The 21142-nt window shown below is 43.4% G+C and overlaps 2 protein-coding genes across 2 annotated transcripts; one reads left to right on the forward strand and one right to left on the reverse strand.

The window, feature by feature from the left end:
* Positions 1-371: 371 nt before the first annotated feature.
* mydgf (myeloid-derived growth factor) lies at positions 372-8764 on the forward strand. Its single transcript, XM_069699086.1, has 6 exons — positions 372-587; positions 1817-1867; positions 1972-2033; positions 2337-2418; positions 5202-5274; positions 7089-8764. The coding sequence occupies exons 1-6, from the start codon at positions 426-428 to the stop codon at positions 7166-7168; spliced, it is 510 nt and encodes a 169-aa protein (XP_069555187.1). The 5' UTR covers positions 372-425; the 3' UTR covers positions 7169-8764.
* On the reverse strand, positions 8561-17950 carry LOC138621210 (mediator of DNA damage checkpoint protein 1). The gene is made up of 3 exons (XM_069699081.1): positions 16603-17950; positions 12138-13254; positions 8561-8634 (listed from the first exon to the last, which is right to left on the reverse strand). Exons 1-2 carry the CDS (start codon positions 17722-17724, stop codon positions 12280-12282), a joined length of 2097 nt encoding a protein of 698 aa, XP_069555182.1. The 5' UTR covers positions 17725-17950; the 3' UTR covers positions 8561-8634; positions 12138-12279.
* Between the last annotated feature and the right edge of the window lie 3192 nt (positions 17951-21142).

A 21142-nucleotide genomic window follows, 5' to 3' on the forward strand; every position in this document is an offset into this window, starting at 1 on the left:
AGCCTTTGACTAATTATATTACGTTTTCAGAGTTGTAATAACAAGACTATAAATCCACATTTATTCATGCTGGTCATAGTAATACCTGTCCATCAAACATAAAAGTAGGTCTTACTGTATTAGATTTAGTGAACGAGGGCGACATCGTGTGGCCAGACATGGCAGGCCGACAGTGAAATATCGACTACATTTGTTTACGTCAATATATTTAAACGAGTCGACTCCTTAAAAAAGGGACTTAGTTTTCTAGTTATTCGTGTGTGTTTTTTATTTATTTATTTATTTATTTTATAGTTTATATGTTGTTGTAATTTGTTGTTGGTGTGTTGGTTGTGACGCAGTTCATGACGACACTCACAGTCGACGGGACACCTGAAAAAGCCAGGCTTGCCGCTCACAGCTGACACACATCAGAGGAGGAAGAGATGGCGAGCCGCAATAACTTCTGCGTTGTTAATTCGGCGCTTGTGCTTTTCTTCGCGTTGATTTCAGCCACCGTCCCGGGACACGCTTCTCCTGAAGGGGCGAAGACGGTGGAGTTCAACGTCAAACCGGGAGGAGTGGTGCACACTTTCTCGGAGGGGATCGTAAGTGGCTGCTTTCATTATTTGTCTTTATTTTGTTTTAATCTTTTTTTTTTTTTTTTTTTTTGCAAGACACACAGCTACAGTTTTATAAACCCTGTGTTTCCTTCATTTGAAATGTGTCATTTTAAAAATATATATTTTAAACAACATAACTGTAAAAACTACATTTCACCGCTAAGCTGCCGTCGCAGCCTGATGGCGACACGGCCTGTGAGGTGCTGACACGTCGCTGCCGAAGCGTCACAACGACTTCATTGATTGGAGGAGACTGAATTCGTGTGAACTGTTCTTAAAAAAACAAAAAACAAGTTTAAACTGATTTATATACATTAAAGACTGCTCCGACCTGTTTTATTGTTTATTTTAGATTACTAATATATATTTTTTTTATTAATTTACTGTTCATTTGTCCACAGAAGAGTCAAAACCAAAACAAATGCACATGGGAAGTCACAGCAGACATTCTTGGGAGATTTTGACTTGTCATACCAGGAAATGCACAGGTGTCCCCCTCTGATAACACGAATGGTTAAAAGCCATTATGGCGAGACCTGTAATTAGAATATTTTTCTGCAATTCTGATATGCAGAAAAAAATCTGGCAAAAATGTCAGCAAAATCCCGCATCACATAATTTAATCATGTGAACAGTTCCATATGTGAAGTCCCTAACTGATTTTTAAGTTCATAATTATGTTTCTCAAGTCAATACTTTTATAAAGCCTTATAAGAGGATTTTATCACCATATGATTATGCTTAAGAAACAATAATGTCGATTCACTGTCCACCTCCAGCTTAATTTAGTGATTCCTCATTCACAGCACCAGGGATGTGAAAGTGTTGCACTTAAAATGAAATCCAGCCAAATATGATGACAGAAATCACACCTGTATGTTACTCTAGGACTAAAACATTGTCATCAAACCCGCAGCCCGGACAAATATTTGTATTTTTAAAGATATGAAACGCAGAAAACGAATCTTTGTCTCTGAAGCTGTAAAACACATTTGTATGTTTGCTTGATGAATGACGGTGATGAAGGTAATTTTAGCTGCTGACACCGAGCAGTTAGCTGAGATTTTACCTCCAGGTCAGAAATCTCTGAAATAATTAGTAGAGTAATTGAAACTCTTAATTAGTATCATGTCAAAATAACTGACAGAGCAATAATAAAGGTAACATGCTGCTTTAATGATGCACTAATTATCACCATGTGACTCTCATCACAGAGGGAGTATGAATGCTCATTCACGTATGCCTCACAAGGGGGAACCAATGAGGTGAGTGTCTCTGCTGCCCTCACTGCCTGTCACCAGCATGATGTCATTGATTATTGATTACAGCAAGTTTTATTCTGAAATCTTCTTGTTTCTCTGCAAAACAGCAATGGCTGATGAGTGTGGGGCTGAGTGATGACGACAGACTGTTTTCCTGCTCTGTGTGGAGGTGAGACGCACACACACACACACACACACACACACACACTGCAGCGGGACTCTCCTCCAGCTCGGTGACCCCGATTTTAAGTGTGTCATCATTGCACACGTGTCCCATCTGTGCTTCCACCGAGTCGCGTTATTGGTCTGAGCTGATCGTGACAGTTGTAGAAGAAGAAGAAAAGAAGCAGCACAACAAGCGTCTAACATCGTGGTCTAAATGTACTCATGTGTGACAGTGACTTAATAAGCGAGTGAAGGTATGCAAATGACTTCATGTTGATAACAAATATTTCTGTTTCATTTGTGCCAGGCCTCAGGGGAAATCCTACCTGTTTTTCACTCAGTTCAAAGCCGAACTGAAGGGAACCAAAATTGAATATGCCAATGCCTATGTAAGTATGAAGAACTGCAATTAATTTAGCTTTCAGCTGTTCTGTTTACACGAGTTTGTTTTGAAGTTGTCAACTGATCCTGCTCCTCAGCTGAATACTAAATCAAGGTAAATGATGGATTATTTTTTTTGCTGCTTAGATTAACATAATAAAATCAATAGTAGCATCCAGACATCCAATAAACGAATTCGGGCAATCTAATACAACATGGCTTCAAATGGACGTCTTACATTTGCTTCTCTTTTAACTGCGGAAAGTCAAAGACATGATGAGTCAGACTTAAAATCCAGATTTCAATGCAGGTTTTTCTGACCCGGGTTACCCAGTAAATGTGTTGGCTCATCAAAAAAACAAAATAGCACATCCCGAGTCCTCGGAGTAACATTTAGTTGAAAATCGCCCCACAGCCTGGAGAGTGCCGTTACAATTCTGTTGGTGCAACAACACAAACCCTGTGAGGCTTTGCTCCTCAGCTCTTCTCCTGCTGAGTGATTAGTTTGAATGCTGCCTGTGTTGGACAGCAACATGCTCGCAGGACAAAGACCAACTGTTGTAAAAACCTTTTCTTGGTGGTTTCCTCGCCGTCTCAGGCACACTTTCAGTGTCGAGATTAAAGCCTCTCACTCGGGTGTCAAAAATCATTTCTGGGTATCTGCACTAATGTCAAAATATCAAGGCGGAATACTGATGATGGACATTTTTGCAGAACCTGTAAAAAACAAACCGTCCACCTCTGTATCAGCAATGCATGTGTCAGACTCGGGGATGAAATGAGAGGCAGACTTTTCTGTCCTGCAGCTTCTTTTACTTTTTGTGGACCACATGTTGGTTTATGATGCAAACAGCTGGGACCGTCAACTTGTTAATGACACTGTGAGCCTCTTTCCTGGATATGTGTACAGTATGAAGTGCATGTGACATTTCTGTAAGACCAAGTGTTCATCCAAGTCCCATTTTTTGTATGATTCACGAGAAAGATCAGGTGTCTTCAGACTTTTGTTTCGTTGAGAGGTGAGGGAGTGTACGACGTGGCTCTTAAACTATATCGCAATATTTCGGGGTATTTCTCAATAACAACATTCTTGACAACAAAATATTGAAAAATATTTTATTATTAATTTCAATAACATACAATTGCAACAAAATAAGTGTTATAGTTTTATATGTCAGCATAAACATAATAGTTTGCTTTCAAATATTCTGTAAAAACTAAGATTACAGCAGTTTGTTGTACCTCTTCTACTCTACTGAAGTCACTCATGGAACTAACTCCCCCATGCTTGTTGTTGCTGTGCGTAAGTTATGCAGTGTCCTTCATACTGTTACACTGCATAATGATATAAAGTCATTATGTTAACAAGTAGAAATATTGTCATTATAATTGATATAAATTTTAATTTTTCATAGTAAAATTATACCAATAATAACATGAATGATACGATACAGCACAAACCTAGGTTTACAAGATTTTTTTTGTTGTTGTTTTCAATCAACCTACTGATTATTTTTTCAATTCTAAATCATTAATTTAGTTTATTAAATGTCCAACTTGGTTTCCTAAAGCCCAAGTACATTTCTTAAAAATGTCTTGTTTTGTCTGATTGACAGTCTAAATCCCAAAGATATTCATTTAACAGTCATATAAAAAGAGGAAAGATTTGAGGAGCTCGATCCAAAATGCTGTTTTGCAGTGTTGCTTAATAAATGCCCTCAGTGATTAATCAGCTATTAAAATTGTAGCAGATTGATTTTCTGTCGTCTATTTGATTGATTGTTTCTGCTCTAAATGTCGGCACAACTGTCATATCAAAGAAGAGGCGACAGTTGGTCATTCTGAAATCAATCAATAAATAATGATATTCTGTCACTTTTCTCGCCAACTAAAACCCAACCACAGACGTCGGCTCTAGAAGTGCTGCTATGAAACTCGCACCTCGCGAAGTTTCTCGTAACGTAATCGTGACGATTCCGAGTTCTTTCTGCTTGAGATTAAACACCACCTCACATTGTCACCTGAGAGACACGGTGTACCTGACCACACAGTCCTCGCTCGGACTGAATAATACATGCTGCCACTTGCAGTATGGACCTCACTCTTTCTTTACTGCACATCCCTCCACTAATACTTATGTCTCCATGGAAACCCAACCTGCCCTCCGCATGTCCCTGAGCTTTTTTAGAGCCGTTGTCCTCTAATGATGGCTCGAGCTACGTCGGCGCTGGTGTAGCGACTTTCACCGACTAACACGAGCCGAGACAGTCGGAGTAACTTTATTTGGTCTCGAAGTCCAACTCGGAATTGCGTCTTTTGCGCATGATGTTTCGTGGAAGGTTAATGTCTGGACTCGGCCTGAGCTCAGTCACTTAGCGGAGGTTGTGCCGTTTCTGATGCGGTGGTCTGTGAAGTGAAGCACACCTTGACACGCCTCCTTCCCCCAGCAAGGACAGTCCTGACACTGTCATTAGTGAGAGCACATGTTTCCTCCTCCTGCTCTGGCTCCGTGCCCTGAAAGCAAAAGACAAACACACAGAAAATAAGTTCGCTAACTGATGGGACAAAAATAACCCGGTGTACACAAACACACCTGCCACCCACGCGCAGCATCTCCTTGACCTTGCCGTCACATCTTTTTACTTTCCCGGCCCGTCTGTTGCGAAAAGAAATTGTGCCGCCTCTCATCCTGTTTAATTTTTCTCTTTTTTTTTTTTTTTACTGTTTCTTTCTCTCTCTTCCCCTCGTTTTCCTCCTCCTCCTCTTCATCATGGCTGCTGTGTGTGTTCAGGCGCAGACAGCCGCAGCAGGACACAGTGACTTGCCTTTGAAGCCAGAAGAATTTACCATAGGAGAATCAACAGGTGAGAAATTGATTGTATTTTCAAGTAGTCAATCAACTCCCTCTGCTCGTCACATCAGTGCCGCCCCCCCCACCCCCCTCCCCACCAATCACATTGCAAGTTCCCTGCTGATTTCCCTCTGAAGCATATGCTCCAGATGTGAGTGGGCTGTCATTTGTCCCTGAAGCATTATTTGTTGTTATTCAGTTCCTGCACAAATCCCCACCGTGGCTTCAGTTCCAGACTGTGATTAGCAGGATTTGACAAGCCACACCGACCAGCAATTTACTGTAACTGTCATTTTCAGCAGATTAGACACGAGTACAGAGGCTTACAGACGACAAACCCCACAACTAGCACAGATTTAAGGCTAATCCCATCACTGGAAAACACTTGCAGTCATGATTTCTAGGGATAGACTGCTTAACAGTAGTACAGTATGCAAATGACTCATTTTAGGTGAAAAGTGCACCGATTATGAGGCTTGAAACACACGCACAAACTTTTGTGGTCATGTTTAGCTGCAGAGTCTCCACAAGGGGGAACAGTTCAGTCACTGTCTGATCAAACTGCACCGCCTATAGGCAAGGAAAGGAACTATAGATAAAGACCTATAGATAAGGACACCTTAATGTCTCCACCTGCAGGCAACGAGAAATAGCTGCTGTTGGTTTTGTGCCGCCTGCAGGCAATGAGGGTTACAACTGAAGAGATTCACAGCAGGTGTGATGTGTGTGAGTGCTTTGGAAAATAATCAGAGCAAACACTTTTCCACAAATTCATACAGTGAGACAATTCATGTAAACCACAAAACAATTGGATGTCGGCCCATTTTTTTGTGTGTTTTTGGTCTCCCTTCTTTTGCAAGCTGCCCTTTGAGAAAAAAATGATTACAAGTAAAAAAAACACATTGATTCTGTTTACGTTTGGCCTCAGAAAATTACATCCAACTTATGCTACAGATGAAGTGGTTGGAAGGGGAAGGCTAGCTTTTGTCCCTTGCTGCTAGTTTTTATGCGAAGCTATGCTCTGTACTTAATGCACAGGCATGAGAGTGATATCTATCTTTTCCTTTCACTCTGAGAGAGCGCAACTAAGTTCTTCTCCCAAAATACTGAAGAATTCCTTTAACATTTTCAGACACATGAATGTCAGACAAGTGTTGTAGAACTGTATAAATAATTACCCGTCCATAGCGAACGATTTAGCATTACTAACAAACAACAGACAAACCTGCACGTACATTTATACAGCAACAGCCAAGTTCATAATCAAATATTTAGCACTGGGCACAACATAGTCAGCCTTTATTGTTAAAGTTCTTATCCTGCCCCTGTTTGTTTTTTGTTTTGGACAAATGAACACTGCTAAAAGGACCCACCACCCTTTTTCTCTAAAGTAATCTAAAGAACAGCAGCAGCAACACTATGAACACTAAGGTCTTTCTTACTCAGCAGAAAATCTGCTCCGGTAAACAAAACTGTTCCATTTTTCAGGCTGAATATGGAAAACGTAAACACACAAACAGCAGCTGTAACAAGATAACAGAAGCTGCTGTAGTAACTCGTTGCCTGCAGGTGGCACAAGTGTCACAATTGCTACCTCACCTTCTGCATAGATCACAGAGCACATCACAATCTACAGGTATAATCTGCTGATGTGGCTGTGCTTGGCACCAGGCAGTGCAGGTTGGGCTGGATCTGCAGGTCTGAAACTGCTGACTCTGCAGTTGCCGGCTGCTTTCAGGTGCTTTGCAAAACTGACGCTGTGTGTCCTTGTTGTTTTTGTTGTTATATTGTCGGTGACAGTAATTTGCTCTCCCTCCTGACTTCTAGTGACCCACAGCGACGGAAAGTTCAGAGCCCAACTCTCCAAGCTGACGGCCATTGGACGGACAGGACATGACGAGCTATAATTGGTCAGAAGTCTGACATGGCGTTGGACCAATCAGAGCAGCTTGATGATCTCTGAGTCTGTGTTTCCCTCAGTAGTCACTGAAGGATGGATTTCTTCCTAAGTGACAAACAAAAATTGAAGTAGGATGGTTCTGGTATTGCCGTGAGAGCACTTTGCGCGTCAGTACATTAATTATCTGGTCTTTTCTTACCTTAGTGGATTCATGCTACTCGGGACAAAAGATAAATCAGTGAGGTATCAGTTAAGTATCGAGACTTTTGCTCTCGTTAAATTTGTGCCCTAAGAGAAAGTGCTTTCTTAGTTTCTGAGGCTATAAAATTTACAGAGAATAATTCTGCTTAATCCACTGGGGATGTATATGAATATTTGGAGGATTGGTGTCCGGAGGCTTATCGAGTATAGATAACATATTTAGACTAGGGAGGGATTTATACGTTTTGTGTAATCCTGAGAGGAAAGTGAATAATCCCCAATATCATCATAGCACACACATAAACAAGAACAATTTCCTCAGTCGCCTTGTGCTCTGAGCTGCCGTTGAAAGAAGCGCCTCAGTCTGCATCTCCCCCTCTCTATCTCTGTTTATCTGCTCCAGATAACTAAGCACCACATTTGATCCCCCCCCACATCACCAATCAGTACCTCTCGTGATGAGTTTTTGTTTTGTTTTTGCTTGTTTTTGGCCAGAAGCTGTACTTGTAATCGATCAGATAGCAGCTTCTTAACATGATATGAAGCGAAAGATATGCAGGATACATTGAAGATTTCTTTTTGTTCATTTTGCATTTGAAATCCTATACAGTGTCATTGTAAATCTCCTTAATCTAGATTGTATTTAGACTCATGTAGCAGGTGATGCAGCAAAAGATGCAAATCTTTCTTAATGCTCTCATATTTGACATGCAATTTTATATTTATACTCTATTTCAATGACTTCAAAGTTCCATTGTTAACCCCAAAATAATTAAATTTAAGGCACGCCCAGGCATTTGGATGATGATACATATGGCAAAGGGAAGCCAGCACATATTCCTGAGTCCCGGTTGAGCCCTTTGCTTTCATCTTTCAGCGCCACATGTGTGGATCAGTGAGGATAATGTGCAGGTTTGAGAGGTGCTTCATTATTACAGCCCCCCCCCTCCCTTCCTCTCTGCTCCTAACATAAGAGAGAAAGGAGAGCAAAGGGCTGCCTTTATCTGCCTGACATTGATCCAGCCCTCTAAGATCCACACAAGTGTCCAGAGGATGAGTTCTGAGGATTGATTTCAGATTTGAGGATTTTGCTGATTTGATTCTGTGGTTACATTATGTGCGATTGTTGAACCTTGTTTGGTCTGGGTTGGGTCCCCCTCATCAGTCTGGAGTTGAGGAAATGCTTTGCAGGAACGTTTCCTCCTTTTGTCCCCCTTTGTCACCATCGAGGCTCCCTCCAGGGTCCCGACAGGAAATAATCACATCCAGATCCTGACCCGACAGGAAAAGAAAAGAAATGATGTTACTGATCTTTGCACATGTTTTCTTTTTCTACTTGTTGATTGTTCTGATTCATGATGAAATGTGATGGGTGTTTCAATAAAGACGTGTTTTCACTGTTCTCGGGATAACTCAATGTTTTTGTCTCGTTATGTCAATCAGGATCTGATTGAACCTCCCACAGCCTTGTTAGAAGGTAAACATGAAAAGAGGAGAAATCTGAGTGCCAGCTTTGAGGCATAACATATTCTGAGCACCGTCGGAGCCGGGCCACAGCGGAGAGCGTGTTTTATGCCCCCGTCATATCTATTCAAAATAACAGTAATTTTAGTCCCAGCACTAATGTATTCCTAATTTAAATTAGCCAGTTTCTCAGCATACAACTGAGACTTCATGTGAAACTTTCTATTAAAAAAAGCATTGTGAAAAATTTGCTTCAAAATGTATTCTGTACGTGTACTCAATTAACATATATTGTCCTCGGATAAATGTTTCCATGAGATAAAGAGCTTCCATTGTTTCTTAATTTCTGGGGGAGAACGGCTTTGCAGGGAGGATCTACTAAATCCAGAGGCACATATGGGAATGTATAGAGTGCTGATCTTTGCGGGCTTACAGAGATATAGAGTGAGCAGGGGATTTATTCATCTTAAGCCAAGAGAAAATCAGTAATGCAGATTGTCTTTAAATTGGCATCAGTTTGTTTGATGCCGGAACTTCACGTCTAAAGTGCAAGAAAATGTAGCTATGAAACATCTGAATTTTTATGAGAGACTCTCTTGTGTAGTAGCACTTTGGCAGTGCTGAGTTTCAACAAGATCACAACAAGCTGTGCAAAGCAACTCCCACAGAGTCTCCTACTTGTAATTAAAGCATTTTATAGCAAAGCTGTGACTATTTCCAACTGTGATTTCCAGTTTTGTGGCCTTGTGGAAAAAGATTTTGACACTTTGTTCTCAAGTCAGTTGTTCCATCGAGTAAAACGTCTCTGAAGCACAATAGCTCTTTGTTTACCATCAGTTCACTCGGTCTATGGGACTGCGAGCTGCCTCGATGCTGTCATCCAAACCCTGCACACATATCACTACTGTTTACCATCTGGCACCAGTAGAGATGTTTGCTTTCAACTTTTCCCCTCACAGTACAACCATCAGGAAAATATATGCACTATCCTGCCAAGAACTGGCCTAGATTACGATGGCGTGCATTAAAGAGCTTTGATCAGAAACATTTTTAGCCGCTCTCTTAGCAGCTGGTTGATCCACCATTGTCCAGACTGAAATATCCTTCCCTTCTTCTCTCTCTTAACTATTGAGCTGATAGCCATGACATGTGGTGCAGACATTCAAGACGAACTGTAATAACTTAACAATTTCACTTTGTCCAGGTCTTTACTTTTTTTTTTTTTTTATCCAATCCCTGGAAAACTAATGGCATTCTTGTTGTTCTAGTGTTAAATGGCAAGTGTTAGCATCTTAGCCCTCTAAAGTATGACGGTGAATGTCACCGCATGTTAGCACGATAATGTTTGCATTTAGTATTGTTGTGCCTAAGTACAGCCTCATGACAGTAGACTCCTCTTGTTGGCTCCGCCAGGAAGGCTGTGTTTTTGGTGTGGTTTGTCTGTTTGACAGCAGTATTACAGAAAAATTGGTGGACGAGTGTGACATGGGACAAGGGAGAACCTTTTGGAGTGGCTCTAAATCACGCTGTTGGATCCACAAATTATTTTTCACTTTCATCGCAAGATAGACTATTTGGCTGACTAAATGCCACATCTTAAAATCCAATAGATGGCAGTAAAGTTTAATAGAGACAAAATATAGGCCATTCTAGAAATAGAGTCACTACACATTACAACATTCACCAGTGATCCTCTGGGATACACATGTACTTGTTCAAACTTAATAGAGCAAGCAGTGGAGAACTCAGTGGTTTCATGGGGGAAACAGAAGCCAGTAAGACAGCTGAGAAGTGAGACTTCAGTGAGGCGCAAGTGTATTTTGACATCAATGTAGTAGTTTTGGAAATATATCCAGATACTGGTTGCAGTTGCATATTTGCACATCATAGAAGAGTGGACCTTTGAGTGAGGCAATAATTCTGGTATTATTCATAGTTTTTCTTTTTGTCAGGAAATCCCATCAAAAGTCCAGAACCAACAATAAACTGACACCATGAGCAAGTATCAAGTGCTATATATGAGTCACAAAGTTGCACTATGTTTCTTCATCATGAACAATAGCTCTGTGATGTATTTTATTCAATCCCACATACACCATCCTGGTGCTGGCAATGTTCTCCAGAGCACCAAATATGTATTAATCCCCAGCTGAAAATAGTCCACAGCAAAAACATAACTCACTCCTGTTTGAGTAACGTTTTCTAATACCTACAAGGCCCAGTTGTTCTGGGAATTATGTGAGTCTTTTTTTAAAACTGAAACTAGATATCTGCGAGCCAGCTTTTAAGATTCACTGCTTGGTGCTCAGTGCTACAGACAGAAAGTAATTAATAAGTCAAAGTATTGAGAGTTGGACTAAAACAGTGTCGGTTTTAGTCTTTTCATTGGATTTATTTATAAGAGAAAATATAGGGTATAATTTCCAGAGAGGACAACATACGCCCTAGATAAATGAGCCATCGATTTGCTGTGCAGTATTTACGTAATCAATCCGTCTGGTATACTCGTGTCTGCTTTTCTCTTTTTCCTCTCTCACACACCTGCCTCCTATTTTCTCCCTATTTTCTCCCTATTTTCTCCCTTTGCATCTCCTGACATTTGGAGGGGAACAGATGGAGATCGTGGCCGGGTCGGTCGAGCCAGAGGCAGCAAAGGAGATGGGATTTTTGTAACAACAGGGGCACAGTGAAGGGTACAACGAATGGCCAGCTGCCCCCTGTCTCCCGTGACGCTGGCCCCGGCGCTGTGTTGGTGACCCAGTCAGTTCAGAGCCACTCGGCCTGTTTAATTCTTACCTAGCCTTGCTAAGTTTCTCATATTATGAGACCTTTTCTTGTCTCCAGATCTATCACAGATCTCTGACCTCACTTCCCCCGCATGTGCTTTTCACACCGCTGAGCAAAAGTAGTCAGAGCTGCGCTGAGTTCTCGTTATACCATCACGACTCCTGACAGCAATTATCTGCCCCAGACAATGTTGATGCATGTGAAGAGATGTGTCTGGCTGCATGGGCTGAAGTGCACTAAAGTAATCACTTCTTACTTTGTCTTGTCATCTTTGCAATAATTACAATTTCCTTCACATTTTGATCTAATTAGAACTTCTCCTTTGCCCTTTAATTGTGCAATTTGCCTGAGAGCTGGTGTGTAAAGTGAACATCTGTATAGAGGCTCTTGTTACCAGAGCAGGAACCGAGACAGATGCGCTGATGCCCTGTGTATGTTCAGTGTATGTACCCAAGAGATCTGTGTAGAAGGAGAGAGGGAAAAAGGCATAAGCTGAATCAAGCTGTTCCTCCTGACATACTCACCCCAAGTTGCGCCCTGTCACCTTGGAAACTTGGTCTCAGCTCAACTTGGCGAGCCTTAAATCACTCCTCGCTCTTGCAGACTTGTGGCTGGTGCTGTGAATATGGCTCTGTTCGATCAGCCTCCCCCTCTTGCTGCATCGTCTCACACTGTGGTCGAGAGCAGCCTTCTTTTCTCGGGGTACGGAGGAGCTTTGCGGGGCTCCCTCCCTTTCTTTGTGAGGTCGGAGAGTCTGTGATGAGGGTAAGGTGGAGGCTTGCGACCTCTGCGGCCTTGTGCTGTAGGTGGTTTTGCCGTGGCTGCAGAGGCGGTGCCCACGTGTGAAGGTCCTGCTGCGGATGCTCTCCTCGCTCTGTCAGCGATGGACACAGTTTGAGTCTCTGAATTGGTGGGTGGGCAGCTAGCAGACGGAGGCTGGGTGGATGAAGGTGAGAGTGAACCAGCATATGGAAGGTCACTTTGTGGGGTCTGATAAGACCAGACTTTGGTCTCTACGATGACAGAAGGGCTAAGGGCAGGGGGCGGGTAAAGCTTCGGAGACAGAGTGGAAGGAAGGGAGACGGGGCTGATCCCGATGGAGGAGGAGGAGGCCCTGGGGGAGTGAGGCTGAGAACCAGGGCTGCCGGGGTGATGGAGGTTTACTGTCAGAGGGGATAGACCAGGAGTGGGAGGCCGAACAGGGAGGCTTCTTTGGGGAGAGAGAGAGTGGTCATGGGAGGTGAGGTTTCGAAGTGGAGGTGGACTGGATGAAGGGAGGTTACTGGTGTACGGCAGCCGCTCACCTCGCCTGGGAGAAGAACCCAGACTACAGGTGAAGCGAAGAGTCTGACTCCGGTCTGATAAAAGCCCAGAGGTTACCGGGCCCAGCTGCACATTTGGTGGAGACTGGCTCCTGCTACGATGGTCCCTCCTGAGGGTGCCAGATGAGTCCATGGTTCTTGGCTGGTTTTCAGGCTCTGACAGTCTCTGATGGGCGCTACCTACCGTCCCCTCGCTGGAGCTGGAACCTGAACTGTAGGTGCTGTCGCTGGGAGGTTTGGCGCTGCCTCCTTCAGTCTGCTGCTGCTCCTTCTCATTCAGATCGATAGACGAGGTTAGGTCGTCAATCTGTTGCACCACCTAGAAAACACACACAATGATTGATAGACACAGTCAGTATTATTACTTCCTAAAGGGCCTAAGGCCAAAACAAATTGTTGTTGTGCCCCTACTGACCACAACTATACATGACAGTTTCTTTATTTCCTGTCAGTCACCCAGAAACCAAATGCTACTTTAGATGTGACATTGACATTGCAACAATTTAGTGACTAATCATTGAAGTAATTTTTTTCAAGGAAATTTGGAAAAATTTTACATAACAAGAGGTTCTCAAATGTAAATATTTGCTAGTTTCCTTATTTAATAATAACTTGAGCTGCAGAGAACATTGATGGGTATATTTCACTACCTTGCCTGAGGTTCCCTCTAAATAAATTACTTGACACCCAGTGGTCAATAAAATTGAAATAATTTGATAAAATTCACGTTTACAATAAATGAGCTCAGTATAAACTGCAATATTTCATGTTTTAAAACTAGATTTTGAGAGAGCCTGGAGGAGCTGTTATTTTTCTTCAGACGAACAACTTGCCAGAAAATTAATCAAATCCTGCAGACAGAGATAGAGTAAAGTAAACTTTTGGGGCCCCTAGAGGTTAGGGGTCTTCAGGCAGCATGGTGGTGAAAAAAGAGACGTAATGGACTGAAAACAGGGCGCTCCACTGTTTTTTATATGAAGAGATCAGTTTACCTCCAACAAGGAGTAGTACTGAGCCTGTAAAAACAGATGATATCATGGTGATGTTGTCGGTTACTGCAGCCTGAGCTAAGAAACTTCAGAGTTTTTTTTTTTTACAGAAAGCTTTAGTTACCAAGCAGAGAGGGTTTAATGAAAGACACCAAGAGTGACATCACAACCTCTGATGCTTCAGTTTTGACCCTTTTTTGTTCTAACTTTCCCTTCTGAGCCCCCGACTTCAGGAAAGTGTCACAATAAGTAATGTAAGGAATTAAAATTGTTTGCGGGTTATCGTCTGTTTCCATCACTCTTGTAGTCAATAAAACACATTCAAGTGAAAAATGTTGGATTCAATTTTCTTAATTAACGATTTCAAAACTCACATTTGAAAACATCTTGATTAATCTTTACTGGATCATCTCATCTGTTAATTAACAATTAACAGTTTCCACCTTTGCCTGCGTGGGCAGCAGACAGCAAGCAGTATAGAAGTGACAGCGACCGAGGGGAAACAGAAGACAGATCCAATATCCACTCAAAGATCCCCGGCTGAATTTGAACTGGAGACATTGTGTTTACTTGGTCAGCAGCTTGAACTCCTAAGCCACAAGGACATCTGGGAGACTTCTTTCAATATGAGTCATTGCTAACAAAATGATTGATAAGTGTAGAACTGCAGCCTCTGCACTGTATCGTAAAATAAATAGTTTTTAAGTCTGTATTTGTATATGTATAGCTCTAATCTTTAGGTATGCCGCATAATGCAAACATGTTGAAATCAGCCAAGAAAGGATAAGATTACTAAAAGTGAATGTAAGCAAAATGTAAAGGAGCTTCTCAGCTAATACCTCTTACTGGATCGTAAAAAGCACATTATACAGGACAATACATCATACACAGGCATACATGTGTGGATGCATTTATTTAAATGAATGCAGAGCATGTGATGCACAGCACACATAAATGCTCAACACAAAGACACACACACACACACACACACACACACACACACACACACGCACACACACACACACACACACACACACACACTCACGTGTACAGTGATAGAGGCTGGGGAGATTGGAGAAAATTACGCTGGGGAAAATGTTTGACCTATCTCACCACCTGCTCTGTGTGCACAGATGAATCCTGGGCCCATGCTGGATGAAGTATTGTAGTGTTCTCTGTGTTCAACAACATCCTTGCTGATGTCAAGAGATGACCTGATTTGTCTTTTTTTTTTTTTTGTAGCTTTTTTAGCAGGGCATTTCATATTACTTTGAAGTAGAGCACATCAAGTGACTCTGGGCAGGTGCTGCTTGTCAATGTCAGGAATCAGAGGAGATAAAAAAGCAGGCGACCCTGGTTTTCATCTGCCGCTTCCGAGTGTTTGTTAAAAACAATGTTTTTTGGACGTCTCAGGTATCCTCACAGTGCTGATGAGTGCTCAGAGACCTTTGTTGTGGAGCTCAGTCATTTAAGTTTCATTTAACTCTTTAACTCTGCTGCTGTTTCGCCTGACGTTCTGAGTCATAGTGCAGTTTTTGATCTGTCAAACTGCCTCGGCAGAAGACCACGATCATATTCATGTCTGAGCTTGCTTTTTCTGATGTTTTTTTTTTTCTCCCTCTGCAGGAGAGAGAGAGGTCTTTAGCGTTGCTGTAATATTTGTTTAGTCTCTGTCTAAAATGTTTTAAAGGCTCACTCCAATTCCTTTTTATACAGTGATTGATTATTAAATTATCAATGCCTCTGCTTGCTGCTCATGCAACAGAATGATTAAAAAGGGTTTTGAAATAAATATGTGACCAAAGTCTTCTCTGATGCTTTATCTTCCTTTGATCTGTCGTCTCTGTTGTGAAATTTTTTAGATTTTTCCATTGCAGTGTCTGCTTGCAGCCCCTCCTCCTCATCATCTGTTTGTGAAGCCTATGTGCTCTGTCATCAGTGTTACATTAATGCTGTCACACAAAACCTCACCGGCCAGGATGATGAGGTTACTACTTTAGGGTTAGCTGTGACCCTGCAGATGCAGATCAAAATGCCACGAGCTGAGATTTACGTGTGACTCTTACTGGATGGGTCAGAATACGAGGCCGAGATACTCTGACATAAATGGATTACAAAAAGCATCGGACGCTATCCAGCTGTGCCCGGAGCAGCATCTGTCCATAAGAAGGGAGAGTGGAGGAGGAGATGAGAGAGGGGATGTGAGAGGAGGAAAGAGAGATGCAGAGAGGAAAGCTTTGCCTGATGTCAGACAACATCATCTCAACAACCTCTGAATGCATCAGGCAAATGGGGCATAGCTATTGTCTCATTCACCCCTATGAAAATGTGTGCATGACTGGAGCACAAGTGCCGCGTATGTCTGGAGACAGATGACAGAGGAGTTAGAGAAACAGTTGGCAAATTGTGCCGGATTCATGCAAACCTGCTGCTGACTTATTAATGCATATTCAATTCTGCTGAGGACGTGCATTTGTACTCTGGCTTGTTATCTGTAGGTGCACAAGACCTCAAGCCCTTAAGCATAAACGTCATGAACATTTCCTGCATGACGAAAGTGTCTAATTTAATGTAAGAGGATACAGCAAAGTCCTGGAAAGAAATGTGATGATTTGAGACACTAAATATCTTTTGTCTTGTTGTGTCTTTGCAGAATCAACAATAATCAGTCACGTTACCTCTCTCATTTCCTGGTGGACGTCCCTCAGAGCTTTGAGAACCTGCTCTAGGTTGTCCACCACTCGTTTGATTTGGTTCCGAACCACCTTCCTGCTGCAGTCTGCAGTCCTTTGTGACTCCACTTCACTGCGTGGTCTGTTCCGGACCCACGTCTGATTGAGACCCAGGACTGTGACCCCCTCTGAGCTCGGTCTGGGTTTCCTGGGGGCTCGGAGAGTTGCGGAGCAGCTCAGGCCTCTGTGAGGAACCTCAGTGGAGAAGATGGCTCCATTGAGGGGCCCATAGAAACCCTCCACAGGTGGCTCCCTCAGCGCCGTCAGGTCTCTCTGGCTTTGCGAGCTCCTGCTGTGTTTATTGATGTAGCCGAAGCCGGAGCTGAACCCATGCTGCCTCTCTATTAGTCCCTGAGTGTCTGAGCTCTGCCAGCTGGATGAATGGAGGTCTCTCTGCAGGCGGTAGGTAGTACGGCTGGAGTAGTCCCACACCTTCCCCCTTCTGTCCTCCGTACACATCACAACAGGCACCTTACAGTTTGGCTCCTCGGTGAGCAGTGCAGGAACAGGAACAGGAGGGGGTCCCACTAGTGGCCCATACTTCCTGACTGAGGTGCCAGTCTGTTCACTCTGCGGCTGACGTGGGCTCAGGTGGCTGCTGTGGTTCCTAACAAAGTTGTGCTTGTCCTGAGCGGTGGAGGAGCCGTCATCCAGACCCTGCGGACCGTCCCCTGGGCTGATCTGTGTGTTGGGGTCTGCATCCAGCTCTTTAGTCTGTTTCCACCTGGCAGGACTCTCCTCCCTCTGCTTCCCCAGACTCCCTGGCAGGATGTGGTGCCCCCTCAGCACCACTGGCAGCATCCTCGCCATCCCCACGCCATTACACCGAACTTCAGCCTTTTTTGCCCGCTCCTTCCCCTGGATGGAGAAGAAACCGATCCCCTTGGCTCGCTCCAGTGGGGTCAGGTTGTTGCGGGCCTCTGAGCCGGATTTGTACGGTCCGTTGAGCCCCAGGTCACTGCTGTGGTGAGGCTTCAGAGTATTGCGCAGCCACGGGATGAAGTGAGCGGTATGCGACTTGAAGGCTTTCTGCTCCCCAGGTGCCGGAGCCCCGCTGTCGGAGAACATAGTGATGGATGATGTCCAGCAGCCTCACAGAATGAAGAAGAAGCAGGAGAGGAACAGGAGGACTCCTGAGACACAGAGAGCTTCCTCCTCTTCTTCCATGAATCTCCTCCTACCTTTGCCATTAACGTATGCTCTATCCACTCTGATGTTTACGCTCTTTTCCCCTTCCCTCTCACTCTCCAAAACTTTTATCTGCTTTTACCCCTCTCGGCTCAGGTCCCACCCACCCTCTCCCCTTTTCCTGCTGAAGCCTGCTTCTGATTTTATCGCCCTGCCTTTTCTCCCTCTTCTCTTCCCTTCAGCTTCTCCTCCCACTACTCTGTCCGTTGTAGTGCTCTTGAGCCCCTCACCCCCTCATTGGGCCGGCCTTGGAGATGCTGAGGGCCTCTCTCTCTCTCTCTCTCTCTCTCTCTCTCTCTCTCTCTCCGTCTTCTCCTTCCGCCTGCCTGCGTCTCACTGGCTCGCTAGCTGTGGAGGCTTCCTGTCTCTACATCTCTCTCTCTCTCTCTCCCCCCCGCACTGCGCTGCGCTGCCTCCTATCCTCGCTCTTTCTTCCTCCCACTCCCTCTCAGTGCTCTAACTCCCTTTCTCTATTTCCCTCTTCTCTCCCCATCTCTATCTCTGTCTCCTCTCCCGGTTACTCTCTGCTCTCTTCTGAGAACCCCTTATCATCCTTGGTCTTTGCAACTCTCTCCTCTCTTCCTCCCCTCTATGTCACTACTCCATCCGCCCCCACCCCACTTCCAATTTGCAAGGGAGAACAGCTGAAGTTCAATCAAGACGCCAGTATTAATAATCCCCCGTTAGCGAGTCTATATCCACGTGATTCCCCCTGCCTCCGTTCTCATCTGATTACTCCTTCCCCGGCTCAGCCCTCCACAATTAAATGCTGCTTAGGACACCAGAGGGGGGTTAAAGAGAAGGGGAGGATGGCAGCAGGAAGGGATGAAGGAGGAATGGTAGGGGGGCACATAATTGCGACCTACGAGATCAGAAATCAGCACCAGTTTGACAGAAACTATAAGCTGCCCAGCTACAAACAACAGCCTGCCTGTGGCACGGCTCTCCCCAGCTTATTGGAACTGTCAGCAAATAGAGTCACGTTACAGTCCTGTTGTTTTCTTGTTTTTATTTTCTGCCACACATCCACCTTCTATTTGTTCCAATTATGCAGAGACAGCTGCTATTTTCGGGTTTCTCATTTGAATTCCAATTCTTAGCTGTCTGGATTAGATTTCTTGTGTCTGACAAGCTCAAAGATGCCTCCTAGGTGCCTTTTCACTCAACTGCGGCTGCAATAGATGGGTCCCTCCCTCTCTGGCAGCATCCGAAATGAAAAGACGGCAGCAGAGCCACACAAAAGCCCTGACAGTTTGCTGTCACTCAGCACTGAGACACTCAAAGCCTCTGTCATTCTGTTAGTCAGCACAGCAATCTACTCCTGTGGTACTGCCCTGTTAAAATATGACTTCATTCACTGACGTGTTCCACTACACAGGTACATGGAGGGAGAGGAAATACAGTCACAAGCTGGGTATAATCTGCAGGCTAAGAAGATTCCTGCCTACATGTCGACAGACAGCTGTCAGCCTGTAATGACCATTAGTCTGGATAAAAAAACAAAAACAATATAGAGTGGAAGTAATAGAGCAGCCACGATTAATCCTTTGGCGCTTCTTGTTCCACACGACATGCTGCTGCACACAACCACGACTGTTTAACAGTGGGAGGCTGTGTTTGTTTAAAAAAATAAGAGTAGTCTGTCTATATTGTACATTGCATATGTGAATGCATGTATAATTTAAATTTTAAACTGAATTTCTCATTGACATAATGATTCATCATTCAAGATGAAGTGCTCAGTCACATGTTTCAAAGTACTGTGCAGAATGATCAAAAATAGATATCACTCAAGCACAGATAAAGACAGAAAATGCATCCGTACACATAAAAGGCTTGATAAAAAAAAAAACCCAAAAAGGAAACAGTCTCGAGTTTATTCATTTTTGGTGCAAATCTGGGCCTTTTTTCACAAAAACGATTTGCTGCCAGCACTTACACACAGATTGCAAATGGTGACAGCCTCTTGTCATTACAAATGATTGTCATTCCCAAACTGCAGATGAATTTACAAGTGCTACAGTCCTCTTCCACGCTCTTGCATGGGTCAGAAGTGTGGCATTTCTTTTGATGAGATAAAAGTGTCAAAATTAACACAAGAGAAGATGATGTCATGATGCAAGTTCCATGAAATGGGCCCCTGATTCTTGAAGATGTAGGTCGCTGCCCTGCGAAAAGCAAATATCGCCAAATGTTTTTGTATTCTTTTTATATCAAATGAAAGATAATTGTTACTTTATGGTTCAAGAAAATAATTGGATGTATGTAAAAAGCTCAATGTCACAAAAGAAAAAGCAGGGTTATCTCGTGAAAAGTTTTCACAATAAGACCGTGATGACAGGTTTGTTGTGGAGTTAAAAAGTTTAAGATTTACTCATTTCCACAACCTCCCTCAGTGTGTGTGTGTGTGTTCGTGTTCTTGTTTTTATACCCAAGTATGGACTTTACCCTGAATGCACATTGCGGGGATCAAATTAGAAGTCCTCACAGGTCTGTGAGAGCATACTTTTTTATGGGTTGTGACTTTTAGGTTTAATGGTTGGAGTTGGTTTAAGGTTAGGCATTATAGCTGTTATGGTTATGATTAGGGTAAGGGCCTGGGGAATGTATTATATCAATGAGTGTCCCCACAAGGATAGTGAAACAAGCCTGTGTGTGTGCGTTAAAGACCTTGAATTCATGCTTCTTGTACTGTAAAACTCTCAAGACATCCTCCAATCAGCCTCCCACTTTGTGAGGTCCATAAATAACATGGCAGCAAAACACACAATCATTGCTCATTTTAAAGTCAATGTGGAAAAAATAAGTGGCTGTCACAGCTGAAGTCCATCTAATGCTGGCTGGGCAGCCTCTTGAGACTGTTTGCCTTCACTCCATCTATTAGATTAATATACTGCATGCTGTATGTATGTGAGTGAGTGATTGAAGGGCAACCACAGAGGGGGAATATGCAGGGAAACATTTCACTGTTTGTAATATGTCCTCTTCTATTCCAAACTGCACTTTTCAAACAGGAGGCCTTTTTTGTCACCATCATACATCAGCTGGTAGCAGAGGGGGAAGACAGACAGAGCATATGGCCTCCTTGTAACCTTGTCCACTCCCTCCTGTAGCGCTCCCTCGCTTGTTTTGAGTCCTGTAACAGGCCGACTGCCCATCGAGAGGCAACAGAGCGTGTGCGCTGGCACTCTTCAGCTGCTCGCATGTGTGTTTGCTGAACTTCCCCGCCACTGCAGATACAGTTTCCTAGTTGAATTTCTTTGACACAGACAGAGAGAGAGAGCACTCCAATGAAAAC

Source organism: Brachyistius frenatus, unplaced genomic scaffold, assembly GCF_029030835.1.
Source record: "Brachyistius frenatus isolate BFR_SWC_R1_liver_20210118 unplaced genomic scaffold, ASM2903083v1 Contig_29, whole genome shotgun sequence".
NCBI classification, from domain to species: domain Eukaryota; kingdom Metazoa; phylum Chordata; class Actinopteri; family Embiotocidae; genus Brachyistius; species Brachyistius frenatus.

Coding starts and splice junctions, on each gene's coding strand:
- mydgf (XM_069699086.1), top strand. CDS start 426: ATGGCGAGCCGCAATAACTTCTGCGTTGTTAATTCGGCGCTTGTGCTT. Junction 2,034..2,336: donor TTTTCCTGCTCTGTGTGGAG/GTGAGACGCACA, acceptor CATTTGTGCCAG/GCCTCAGGGGAAATCCTACC. Junction 5,275..7,088: donor TACCATAGGAGAATCAACAG/GTGAGAAATTGA, acceptor CCTGACTTCTAG/TGACCCACAGCGACGGAAAG.
- LOC138621210 (XM_069699081.1), bottom strand. CDS start 17,724: ATGTTCTCCGACAGCGGGGCTCCGGCACCTGGGGAGCAGAAAGCCTTC. Junction 13,255..16,602: donor TCCACCAGGAAATGAGAGAG/GTAACGTGACTG, acceptor TGTGTTTTCTAG/GTGGTGCAACAGATTGACGA.